General features: G+C 55.6%; 1 protein-coding gene across 23 annotated transcripts in view; it reads right to left on the bottom strand.

The window, feature by feature from the left end:
* Positions 1 to 725: 725 nt before the first annotated feature.
* The window catches only part of Tnk2 (tyrosine kinase non receptor 2), a 39,195-nt gene continuing 27,015 nt past the window's right edge, over positions 726 to 12,905 (bottom strand). For 8 of the 23 annotated variants that reach the window (XM_034515012.2, XM_076942814.1, XM_076942815.1 and 5 more), the window contains 7 exons: positions 9,276 to 9,470; positions 7,098 to 7,189; positions 6,232 to 6,276; positions 3,267 to 4,615; positions 3,079 to 3,174; positions 2,795 to 2,922; positions 726 to 1,547 (listed from right to left, as the gene is read on the bottom strand). In XM_034515012.2, coding sequence (XP_034370903.1) covers positions 1,541 to 1,547; positions 2,795 to 2,922; positions 3,079 to 3,174; positions 3,267 to 4,615; positions 6,232 to 6,276; positions 7,098 to 7,189; positions 9,276 to 9,470 — 1,912 coding nt within the window. In that variant the 3' untranslated portion in view covers positions 726 to 1,540. Of the gene's footprint in view, positions 1,548 to 2,790; positions 2,923 to 3,078; positions 3,175 to 3,266; positions 4,616 to 6,231; positions 6,277 to 7,097; positions 7,190 to 9,275; positions 9,471 to 12,905 lie in introns of those variants that run through there. The other 15 variants (XM_034515003.2, XM_076942805.1, XM_076942801.1 and 12 more) reach the window with 9 other exon arrangements.

The raw sequence follows: 12,905 nt of genomic DNA, 5'->3' as shown, positions 1-12,905 counted from the left end.
CAAAAAAATCTCACCCTGATTTGCCACTAGGCAATCTGGGAAGGGCCAGGGAGCCCTTCCGTGCTCACCACATGGCCAACTCTCACTGCCAGTGCAGTCACCAAGCAATCTCACAGTCTCCATCATGGCCCCAGAGCTCACCACCCACAATGCCTCATTCAGTCTTGCCAGTGAGAACAGCCCACACACACAGATTACTGCCACAGTGGCTGTAACTGATAAGGACGGCAAAAAGTCAAACCAAAATTATATAAAAGTTTCCAAAAATTCTCTCATTTAAAAAAAAAAAGGGAACGCACAAGACCAGATGATAAGGGCAGAGAGGATGAGGGAAGTGGGCAGCGGAGGTACCATGCTGTTGCTGGTTCCCTGGTAACCTCTGAATTCAGAATCATGTAAATACATTATTCAGAGAAACAAAATAGAAATGACTGTACCTACTGAAGCCGTGGGTGATATCTGCTTTTGGTCTAGCTCCAACTGACTGAGCTATTAGTCTGCCTCCTGAAGTGTGTCCTGCCCTACTGAAGCCCACAGAGACTGTGACAGTCCCAGACCAGATGAAGCAAGTTGGGCCAGCTCTGGGAGGGTACAGGTATAGGATGTCCTGGGCCTGCACTTCCTTCCTCTGCCTATAGGTGGTGATAAACAGCTGGTTTCTCTGGATGGCAGTACCCTGTCGAGACTGGAGGGCACAATCCAAGAGACAGGCAGGCACAAGTGAGTAACATAAAATAGAAACAAACTTTATTTCTCTGGAAGAAGCAGATATCCATAGCTCGGGCAGCAACTTTGGCAACAAACGCTAATGGGGACACATCAAATAGCAACAGGAGAAGGACAGGGGTCCAACAGGGAAGTACTGGTGCTGCTGCAGTCTCCTTCCACACCCGGGCCTTGGGCCCTGGTCCCTGCCAGAGAAGGTCCTGGCGCCTTTTCTGTTTCTGAGCCACTTCAGGCTGTTTACAGGTACAAGATCCTAAGACCAGCCAAGCCCACAAGTTCACAGTGAAGACACAGGCCACATCCTGTCCAACACTCCACATTCCTACAGGGGTTCCCTGGAAAGAGGCCTAGCCCTGAGGAGGACCTGGTGGGTGCTGGCCCACCCTTCTGGGTGGCCAACACGTGCTTCTTGTCCAAGTCAAGCCTGACTTCCTCTCAGTCTAACCCCCAGGGAAAAGCCCGGGGGCACAGTCTAGCCACTAGCCCAGCCGTGATCAGGAGCCAGAGGCAGGTCACACACAGGGCCTGCCAGGCAGCTTTCCCGACCTGCCTTCACAAGGCTCAGGCTCGGAACTTCCCACCTCTTGGTTGGGGCACTGAGGGCTGAACCAAGGTGTGCAGAACAGCACTGGGTGGGTGTGCGAGGTGGACAAGGTGAGGCTCCCAGCCTCCTGCTGCCTGGATCTCACTGTCCACTGGGAGCCGCAGGCAGTTGTGGGTCCTCCAGGCCTGAGGCAGGGCATCTCTCCACCCTTGTCCCACAGACAGGTTCAAGAGGTTCTTTTAGGGCAGACCATTGCTCTCTGGTCAACCATCAACGTCTGAAAGACAAGAAAAGTTCATCCATCAACACGAGCTAGGTGAACACGAGCTAGGTGAACAAGAGCTAGGTGACCGCGAGCTAGGTGAACAAGAGCTAGGTGACCGCGAGCTAGGTGAACAGCTATGGGAAATCCAAGGTCACTGCCTTTAGGCACCAGGCAATGTATTTAAAAAAAAAAAATAGTTTTAGGCAATAACTTTAGAACTTATTCTAAAGTATCTTTTTTGATACACTATGACTTAGCAGTACTACCGTGTGCTGGAGTATCTAAAAACAGGAAGCTTCTCAGGACACAAATTAGGGACAAGTACCAGCAGACACTACAGCTTAGCAAGGCTGTCAGTGCATGCCGCAGGCCACAGCCTTCTCCCACTGTGTTTCTGATCAATTCTGACAAGTGTACATGCTTGCACCATGAACGCAGCACAGACTGGCAGACTCCACTGGGTCCCTTCCTCCCAGCACCCAGCCATGCTTGCTTCCTGAGAGGATACTGACCTCACCCCCTGCCTATTTCTCCACTTTGGGGCTTGATAAATGTTTCAATTAATATTAATCTGTATGCTTTATTTTATAAGTGTGCACATACATAAACTTTTAGTAAAAGTGTAATGAGATTTTTTTCGGATGTTTATTCCTTCAAAAAACATTAATACTAACATATATAAAGGTGTGGGGGTGAGGGTGAGCATTTGTGTTTGAATACAGGCATGGGTGTGCACAGAGTATGCAGGGATCAGAGAAGCCCCGCCTTTCTTCTTGAGACAGACCAGGCCTGTTGTTTTTCTGCTACTGTACGCCAGGCTAGCTGCCCTTAAGCCTGTCCCTGCCTCCCATCTCTCCCACAAGAGCGGTGGGATGACAAAGGCTCAAGCTATGTATCCGGCTTTCACATGGGCTGTGGGAATTCAAACTCAGACTCTTGTGCTCGCATCTCATTGCTTAAGCAATCAGGACTAAAATGTTGCTCCGTGAAGCACTTGAGCAGCTGGAGAGGAGCTAGGGATCTCCTTCACCCAAGGGCCCCAGCTGCCTCTTTCATTCATCAATTCATGAGAAAACCCAAGTCTATAGGAGGGTTCTTTTCCAGCCAACCACCTGCCTCTGGAGCCCTATACCTGCCCTCTCTCCTACTATCTGGACACTCCCTGGCTACATGTGGCCTCTCGGAGATAAGTAGATTTTTCCCACAGTGGAAACAGCCCTCCTGAGAGAGGGTGGTGGGGCAGTGTGTAACTCACTCACTTGTGGTGGGCAGGACCACAGGAACCCAGAAGGTGACAGCCGGCTTGCTCTAGGTTCCAGTCAAACATCTCTAGTACTTTGTGGCACTCCACCCGTGGCCGAAGACCCAGCCCAAAGAGCTGCTCCACCTGAGGGGCAGAGGATGATGTTGCATAAGACACACTGGAGCCAAGAGTACCAGAATAGAACAGGGCACAGGACATAGAGCCAGAGGGTAGGGTCAGGTACAACAGGACCAGCTTGCAGGGCCCCTAAATGCCAGGGCAGGCAGGAAGTGATGGTACCTTCAGATACTGGGCAGCCCTCTGAACACTCCAGCTGTGGCTCTGCAGGGCCGCCTGGCACTCCTCTGTGGTCACCCCATGCACCATGGCCTGCAGCTGGGCATACCCACCCATCAGCACCACTTGGGCCCATTCCTCTGGGTCCCTCAGACCCCTGCCCTTCACCTTGAAGTGGCCCTGGCACTCACCATCTGGACTTTATCTGCTGGCCGAGCAGCCTCCTGCCCATCCCCTGGGCAGCCCCTCTGTGGCAGCCGAGCAGTGGCCCTCAGGGATGGTGGCCGCGCCCCTGGGTTGCTGTTATTGGTGGAGAAGTTGGCCTTTGGGTCTGGGGCAGCTTGAGGCATAGGTCGGACGGTGGCAGTGGGGGCAGCAGGGGCTGGAGTACTGGGTGGGGGTAGCAGCGGGGGCACGAGCAGGGCGGTCGGTTCTTCTGGGCTCTGGGACTCCCTCAGGAAGCGCTGATAGCGCTCTAGGTAAGGAGGGCGCTCAGGCAACAGGTAGTAGTGGGTACTGCTGACCTTCCTGCCATCACGGACAATGGGCAGGATGCAGGGGCCAGCCCGTGGGCCAGGAGCCTGGATCACTTGTGGAGTGGCATACTTAGGGTCTGAGGCAAAGCTCTGGGTGGTGGGCATGGTCCTTCCAGGTGAGCTAGAGAGCCTGTGCGGTAGTGGAGAACTGCCAGGTGGCACTAGGGGGCTTGGGGTCCTTGAACCTTGAGGAGACAGGGGTTCCCGGGGAGGCACTCGGGGAGGGGAGGCAGGTCCAGGCCACCGGCTTGTCTCTTCATCACCTGAGGGAGCTGGAGATAGCTCCACACGTGGACGTGTGGGCCGAGGGGGGATAGGTACTCGGGGTGGCACCTGGGGCTTGTCATCACCTCCTGGGGTAGGGGAGGGGGTCAGCTGGCCAGTGGGAACCTGTAGCTGCCGCATACACTCCTGCTGCAGTGCCTGGAAGATCTCTGCAGTCTGGGCTGAGCTAGGTGGCTTACTACCACCCTGGGGTGGAAGGAATAAGTTATCCTCCAGGGCAGGGGGCAGCTGTGCCTGCTCAGGTACAAAGGCATAATTGGTCTCGCCTTGGCTGGGCCCAGTAGGGAGGCCTGCACCCACTAGCGTGCTGTTGATAGAGCAGACCTCAAAGTCATCCTCATCTTGGGCCACGTCATCATAGGCAGGGGGCGGGGGCAGCGGACGAGCGTCCCAGTCTACCACAGGTGTGGGATGTAAAGGTCGTGGCAGTGCCCGTGTGGGGCTCTGTGGTGGTGTCTTGTCCAGCAAGGAGCAGGCATCCATGGCCAACTGTGCCAAGGAGGGTGCACAGGGCCGTGGGGTTGGGATCACAGGCTCCTCTCCGAAGTCAATGAGTGTGACCTCACCCCCACTGCTACGGCAGGTCTTGGTGCCTGGAACTCGGGCTGAGGGCTTTGCCAGCCACAGCCCTCGGGGCAGGGCTGGCTTTCTCAGGCCAAGCCTCTTGAAATCGCTGGACAGGGGGTCTGGGTCCTCACTCACAGGGTCGTATGTTGGCTCTGGGATAAAAAGGGAGACCCCAACAGGGAGATGGTGTCAGACAGGGATGAGGAACAAGGGAGGTAAATGTGTGAGAGAAAGCCAAGTGTCCCCACCACCTACCCACTGCCAAGGCCCCTAGCCAAGTGTCCCCACCACCTACCCACCGCCAAGGCCCCTAGCCAAGTGTCCCCACCACCTATCCACCGCCAACTCCCCTAGCCAAGTGTCCCCACCACCTACCCACCGGCAACTCCCCTAGCCAAGTGTCCCCACCACCTACCCACCACCAACTCCCCTAGCCAAGTGTCCCCACCACCTACCCACCGCCAACTCCCCTAGCCAAGTGTCCCCACCACCTACCCACCGCCAACTCCCCTAGCCAAGTGTCCCCACCACCTACCCACCGCCAACTCCCCTAGCCAAGTGTCCCCACCACCTACCCACCGCCAACTCCCCTAGCCAAGTGTCCCCACCACCTACCCACTGCCAAGGCCCCTAGCCAAGTGTCCCCACCACCTACCCACTGCCAAGGCCCCTAGCCAAGTGTCCCCACCACCTACCCATTGCCAAGGCCCCTAGCCAAGTGTCCCCACCACCTACCCACTGCCAACTCCCCTAGCCAAGTGTCCCCACCACCTACCCACTGCCAAGGCCCCTAGCCAAGTGTCCCCACCACCTACCCACTGCTAAGGCCCCTAGCCAAGTGTGCCCACCGACTACCCACTGCCAACTCCCCTAGCCAAGTGTCCCCACCACCTACCCACTGCCAACTCCCCTAGCCAAGTGTCCCCACCACCTACCACTGCCAACTCCCCTAGCCAAGTGTCCCCACCACCTACCCACTGCTAAGGCCCCTAGCCAAGTGTCCCCACCACCTACCCACTGCCAAGGCCCCTAGCCAAGTGTCCCTACCAACTACCCACTGCCAACTCCCTTAGCCAAGTGTCCCCACCACCTACCCACTGCCAACTCCCTTAGCCAAGTGTCCCCACCACCTACCCACTGCCAAGGCCCCTAGCCAAATGTCCCCACCAACTACCCACTGCTAAGGCCCCTAGCCAAGTGTCCCCACCGACTACCCACTGCTAAGGCCCCTAGCCAAGTGTGCTCACCGACTACCCACTGGCAAGACCCCTCTAGGTTGGCCCTGCTGCCAAGCGCATACCTGCCCCTATAGGACAGACCCTTCTCTGCCTTCAGGCCTCAGTGTGGGCTGGAGAGAGCCCGATGCTGCCTAAGCTGGAGCAGGCAGCACTCCGCTTACAACTGTCTCTGAGGTTCCCTCCTAGCACAAGAGCCCTGCTCTTTGCTCCTGGTTAGTAACCCCTCTCCCCACCTCTATTGTGGCACACCATTACAGCAGACACGGGCCAACGGCTTTCCTCAGAGGACAGAGCTCCTGACGACTACCACCACATCCCAGACGCAAGCCACAGCAGAGCTAGATCAAGCCGGGCTTTGAGGGTAAGATGAGGAGGAAGGCATGCTGGCCAGTTCAGTAGCTAGAGCTCACAGCACACACCCGCCTCCCTGCCACACAGCCAGCACCGGGGCTCTGTACCTTCCAGGAGAGGAGAGAGAGAAGAGAGAGGGCGGGGGCGGGGGCCAAGGCATCCTGAACAGCCCCACTTACTCTGAGTGAAGATGGCAGGCTGAGGTGGGCGAGGTGGAGGCTCCCCTGTAAGAAAGGCCATGCGGACAGGGGAGGCAGAAAGAAGGATGGCCAAGCAAGGCAGGGGAAGGGTTTAGATAGCGGGAGGGAGGAAGGAAGGGAGGGAGAAAAGGAAGGAGAAAAAAGGAGAGAGGGGCAAAGTGTGAGATGGAAAGAAAAGGAGAGGGGAAAACAAGAAAAAAGATAGAAAGGGAGAAAAGAGAGATGGAAAGATAGGGAAAGAGGGAAGGAGAGAGAGACATAGAAAAAGGGAGGGAGGGAGGGAGACAGGGAGACAGGGAGGGAGGGAGGGAGGGAGGGAGGGAGGGAGGGAGGGAGGGAGGGAGACAGGGAGACAGGGAGGGAGGGAAACAGGGAGGGAGGGAGGGAGACAGGGAGGGAGGGAGAGATGAACAGGAGTGAGCAAATGCACAACCCAACGGAAGATGGGAAGAATGGGGAGGCGGATGGAACAACTGGGTCCCAGAATGACAGGCACAGGATCTGGGAGGGGGTGGGGCTCCTGGCTGAGATGGAGCCCAAAGTGGGGTATGGGGTGCTGGTTTGGGAGAGAAGAGCGTGACTGGGGGAAGTAAGGGAAGCCAGGATCTACAGAGCCTGGTGAGGAAGGAGGAGGAGGAAGCTGAGGCTGCAGGTCCAGGGTAGGGCCAACCCAAGGATCCCCTCCTCGGCGGATACAGCTGCCTCTCTGCTCTTACCCCACACCCAACCAGAGCCAGGGATCCAGCTGTCCCACCTGCTGCCCTGACCCGACTGTCCCCAGAGTAGAACAGCAGGCTCAGGGTGGCCAGTGAACTGGGAATACCAAGGAATGGAAGGGCTCTTACTTTTCACCCGCCCTAGATGCTGGGTGGGACGGGGGGTGCTCAGCTCCACACTCAGCAGGTCAGGAGGGTCCATGGGGTTTCCCAGGTACAGTCTGTTGGGAGAGAATGAGGTCAGGAGGGGAAGTAGATGTGTAGGACCCAACCCCTTAAGGCCAGGCCACACACATACATATACCTCCTGAGTGTTTAGGGGACAATGCAAAGACTAAGACATAACTCAGAGGAAGCTGAGTGGCAGACCTGAGTCACAAGGCCTTCAGCCTCCTGGGTTTATGCAGAGTCTAATCCCTACACCTAGGTGTGCCTACCATGGGGGAAGCACCTGAACCAGGCTGAGAAGCCTTTGCCTTCCAGGGCTCCAGTACCTTACATGGACAAAGCTGGTCCTTGATAACTGGCAGCACCCAGCCCATGCCAGGTGTCTACCTGCTGGAATACTCTTCTATAGACCCTCCAGGAGACTGGACATCTGCTGTCAGACCCTAGAAGGGTGGGCAGGAGGCAGCTTCCTGCTGAACTACAGAAGTCGGGGAGGACGCTAAGCTGTGCAGTGCGTTCCCCATGCTCCCTGACTCATCCCAGCCCCTGTGCTATCTGGGATCTGGGATTTAGTCACCAAGGCTGATTAAAGCCTGGAAGAATGAGGCCTGGCTGGCTCAGGCACAACACAAGTGGGATAGAGGGTGCAGGCCTCTAGCTGCAAGGGCCACCCCTCCCTTCCCCTCCTCCCACTTTCATAGGCCTTTACCTGGTTCCTGTGAGGCAGAGGCCTGGTGTTCTAGGGATGTGAGACATAGGAGAACAAAGGCCTGTTTTACCACAGTCTCAGGAGGAGGCAGCTGGAGAAAGGGCTACTGAGGCATGAGGGGCTGGCAGGAGAGCTGACAGAGGCCAACTAGGATGGACAGAGCACCAAGAAGAGCCTGACTCTGTATTCCCCGGATGACTCCCAGTGACCTCACTTTACCAAAAGGAGACCGGGAATCCCTCCCAGCAGAGTGCGCTCTGGGCACAGAGCAGGGCAGCTGCTCTAAGTTCCCTCCAGGCCTGCTCCCAGTCCTGGAAGTAATTTCACTCCTGCCCGGGCCTGTGCACAAGACATGAGCGCTGATCTCATAGGTTCAGGGCTCTACACCCTGAAAATCCCTGAAGGAGCCGCAGGTATCCCGAGAGAACTGCTTCCCAAGTGTTTTCCCATGTGCCAGAAGGTAGAGCCTCCTCTGTGGGGTGACAGGGGACTTTTTAGTAAGAATGAGTTCATCCTTGGAGTTTCCTCACCTAGGTTTTACTTCAGTGGAAACTGTGCACAGAGACATTCTGCCCCATAGATGTGCAGAGCTGTACTGGGGAGAATACACTGCCGAGGGCCCCACAGGGACTGCCCTGGCCTCCCCACCCCCAGCATCCTCAGCACTCAGCCAGTTTGGGTCCTCCTCTGGCACCTACACCTTGTCTCAACCTGCCTCTGTTCCCTACTCCTGTCTAGTAGGCGAGCTTCTGGAACAAAACCCACGGCAGCACGGGAAGGCTGAAAACCTGCAGTGCAGACAGATCTCTGCTTCCCTGCTCGGACACCTGCACATCTACCCACGCACTGTGTAGGGAGGCATCACAAGGAAAAGAGCAGAGGGCGTGCACAATGGCCCAGAAGAAACAACACAGTGAGGAAATGCATGTGGCCTGGGTGCCACACCAGAGGAAGGGTCCTGAGGACAACGAGAAGCCCAGGGATGGAAAAAGTTCCTATCTGTGCCTGTTACTGTCACCTGTCATGAGAGAGAAGTGTGTGCACATGCAAGCTAGAGCACCAGTGTCTGCACAGGCTTGGGTTAGGAAACAAGAGTGTGTGTAATCGTCAGGATGTGGTATGGGACACCTTCTGCAGCCAAGGGGCAAAGGCCATCTCACCGCCCAAGCATCCATGATGGACTGCACTTGGTGGGAAAGCCAACAGGACAGGCCTTAACTGACCCTGGTGCCCTGGCGTGGGAAATGACTCGGGGACGGCCTTCAGTAGCTCCTGGTGCTGCCTGCTCTGAGAGCACTTTATTTAGAGCACACCACCAGCCTTTACCCAGCAGTAACAGACAGCCTAGGAGAGCTTGTGTGCAGTGTGGGGAGGGGCTACAAGTCGCAGGAGCCCAGGACCAGGTCGGTGTTGTCTCTCTAGATACTCACTCATCAATCCTGTCAGGGAAGCCCCAGCAGTGGCGGGGGTCACTGTCACCATGCCCTGTGTGAATGAAGCTATTCTGAAGAGGCTGGCTGATGTCCTGGGCTGACAGGCCAGCCACGGAGGTCACCACATTTCGAGGGAAGGGTCCTACACACAGCGTCCGTGTGTTCTGACCACGCCACCAGTAGTTTTCAGCCCTGTGTGACAGAGATAGTGTGGTGAATACCAGGCATGGGAAGTGAAAGTGACCACAGACAAAGGGACCCTTCTCATACAAAGGACCCTGCTCATGGAATCTGATTACCTTGGCAGGCGAAGCACTGCAGATGAGACCTCAAGATTAGTCCAGCCACCAGTTCATTCTCCCCAACAGCAACACCATAACCTGCCCCTCCCTGAAGAGGGCCTGGCTATTTGCTCAGTCTTAGCCTAAACTCCTCCCTACAATCTACAAATAAGGAAACAGGTACATGATAGTACATTTACCAGAACGATCGCAGCAGACCAGTACCCAGATCAATTAAGCCTGAAAAACCAGGGCGCTCTCACAATGCACCTGTCCCCTTCCTCCAGCCAGCGCCTGGCCCTGTCTCCTTAGGGCCACTAGATCCACTCCTCGGTAGGGTTCTAGGAATTTTAAGTGATACAGTAGCCAAAGGGAGCCCATAAGCTTAGGGCCAGCTTTCCAGTTTCTACTCGACCCTTACACGAAGATCTTCAACATATAGAACACATGGAAACCCAGGCCTGTCTTCCACCAGAGGGCAGAGCTGTGGGGCTCCAGCCTTGCCATCCTCCCCATCTCAGGACAAGGCCTATCCTGCCTTGCCTTACAATAAGGGGTCCAGAAGGGAAACTGAATTCCCAGTATGGTGAACCATGAAGATCTCAGTCCCTCACTCTGGAGACAAATAGTTAGCATACCTGGACCTGACCCAGTGTAAGCCCAAGCTGAGGCCACACAGCAAGTAAGAAGGAAAGAATACAGCTTTCTCTGGGCACTCCACACGCTCTGAAGAGGCATGTGGAGGTCCCTGCATCTGCTGCTTACACCTGACAATGTGGGCAGACTCTGGGTCGAGGCATCAGCTGGAGCAGCCATGCTGCTGGGACACAACCACCCTACCACTGACTGTCTCCTCACCTTCATCATCTGTCCCAGAGCCAGAAGGACTTCTGGGAAACAGCCACACTAGAGGAGCTGGGGAGGTGCTGTGGACTGCCACAGCTGCCTGCTGGTCACCAAGGCTGCCTGCTGGCCCACCACAGCCACAGCCACCCTGTGATTACTCCCTGCCTTTAGGGTAGGAAGGGCAGGGAAGGAAGGAAGGAGAAAGGACAACACCCTGAGAAGGAAAAGTCTCATCTGAAAATAGCAGATCCATCCCAAGAAGAGAAAAGGACCTCAGCACACAAACAGAGCTGCCCGTGGAGAGCACAGGGCAGCAAGGCCTGCCCCACACCCCGGGCTCCTCTCCCAACAACACTAGCAGCTCCTCCACAAGGCAGCCCCTCACTTCCCTGGGTACCTCCTGAGGTACTCCTGTACTCCAATAAAGCCAAGGCAGAGATGTTACCCAAACATTCTGCTCACCACACATAACCCTACCTTGTCCCTTCAAGGGCACAGACTCAACAATGCCTTCCACCCCTCCTACCACAGGAAGTGAAGGCTGCAGGCCAGGCCAGGCCAGGCCAAGAACCTGCCAATGGATTTCAAAACCTCTGCCTCCACCCAATACTACTCTGAAAAAACACACAAAGGGGTTGTGAGCCACCGTGCCCTCCACATAAGACCCTCAGGAGAGGCCAGTCATCACTTGGGTCTTCAAGTCTGTTTTAATTTTTTAGGTTTTTTTGTTTGTTTGTTTGTTTTTTAGACAGCATCTCTCTATGCAATCCTGAATCCTGGCTGTCCTGAAATTCATTTTGTAGATCAGGCTGGCTTTAACTCACAGAAATCCTCCTGTTTCTGCCTTCTAAGTGCTGGAACTAAAGACATGTGCCACCATGCTCTTGGTATACCTCCCAGTCTAGACAGAGGACCCTAGCCCCAGTTCATGGAACACTTAGGGACCCTCTATCTGCCCCAAACCCTGAGGACTGCGTTTATAGACTGAGCTTACAGAGTCCGAGACCACAGAGTCATAGAGTTGGGACCAGGAAACATACTAAAGACAGTTTTAGAAAAGAGAAATACAAGGCTATGAGACAAGATAAGGAAGTCAAGAGCCAGAGGAAGAGAGAGTCACACAGACAAACCTAACCCCAACAAGACACTCAATGCCCATGCACCTGGAGACATGGAGATGAGGCAGGCAAACAAACATAGCGATCCGGGGGTGAGAAGGTAGAGAAAAGCTCCAGTAACCACGGACACACAGGCCCACTCCCAAGGGCTCAGAGGCTGCTGGGGCTCGTGTCTCTCACCTCCCACCTCCTGAGCAGTTCTAGGGACTAAGTAAGAGCTGGCACCTCAGAGGAGCGTTCTAGAAGTTGAACCATCCGCTGTGGCAGTATTAGCAGCTGAAGCCAACAGGAGCCTGGGGCGGAAGGGTAGGACAGGGTGCACCCAGGACAACCTCCCAGGAAAAGCCACTCCCTTGGCTCCTCCTGTAGCTGGCTTTGCTCTCAGTGACCCAGGGCACCACTTCTAGAGACACACAGGAAGTTCCTGTGTTGTCCCCAGGGAACATAGGTTCCAAATGGAGCAAAAACAGGACTGGTAAAGACGTGGGGCCAGAGGAGCGCAGGATTTAGGTGGATCCAAGGCTTTCTGGCTCCTGTATGTAGGAATGGCTACAGGCTAACTTTAAGTCTCTGCTAGATACTGCCAAAGAGGCTCCCACCCAGCCCCACTCTTCTATCTCAGGCTGTTTCCAGAGTACTATGTCCTACATGTCTTCCTTCCCCCTCAGGTCCAAACCCACATGTGGCTCCTTCCTGCTTCCATGTCTTACCTAATAATTCTCTTCTTTCTCCTATCTCCACCAACTCCCATTCTCTGTAACCTGCCAGAACATCATTCTTGTTACAAGAATGGAGAATGAACCCAACATGAGAGCAAGCCCTGGCCTGCGGCAATGAAACAGGGGCCACAATGGGTACAGGTAAATCCAAGACACCCAGGGCGCAATCCACTGACTCAGGCTGAGACTCGCCCCACTCACTAACCCCAGTAAGGCGCAGATACACTGAAGGCCCCCTGCGGGCACCCTGACCCAGTTCTGAGTCAGAGGAGGAACGTCCAGGGAATCCCCTTACTTTTCTTCCTGGTCCTCAACACTCACCCACAGTCCCAAAGCAGAGATGCCCAGGCCCCAGCCAGTTCCTCAGACACTGGGGATCGATGACTGGAGGAAGGGCCAGCAGAGGGTGGGGCCAGGGCAGGGGATGCAGGCAGGAAGCTGAATCAAGGGATGCTGCCTAGGAAGCTAGAGTTTCAAGCTGGTCAGACACACAGCAGTCCTTACCAGAAAGGGCTGGGAAAGGAGTGGGGCAGGAGGTCCGGGTAGTGGATGGAGGGGTCCATGACTAGGAAACCCTGGGAGGCTCAACAGGAAGGATGGAAAGTTGCTAAAAGGATGAGGCTGAGCAGCGAGGGTGCCTGGGGGTCTGAAAGGCACCAGGGG

This window comes from Arvicanthis niloticus, chromosome 12 (genome assembly GCF_011762505.2).
Source record: "Arvicanthis niloticus isolate mArvNil1 chromosome 12, mArvNil1.pat.X, whole genome shotgun sequence".
Lineage (NCBI taxonomy): Eukaryota > Metazoa > Chordata > Mammalia > Rodentia > Muridae > Arvicanthis > Arvicanthis niloticus.
Note: the sequence above shows the minus strand (reverse complement) of the source record. Positions and strands in the feature narration are given on the sequence as shown.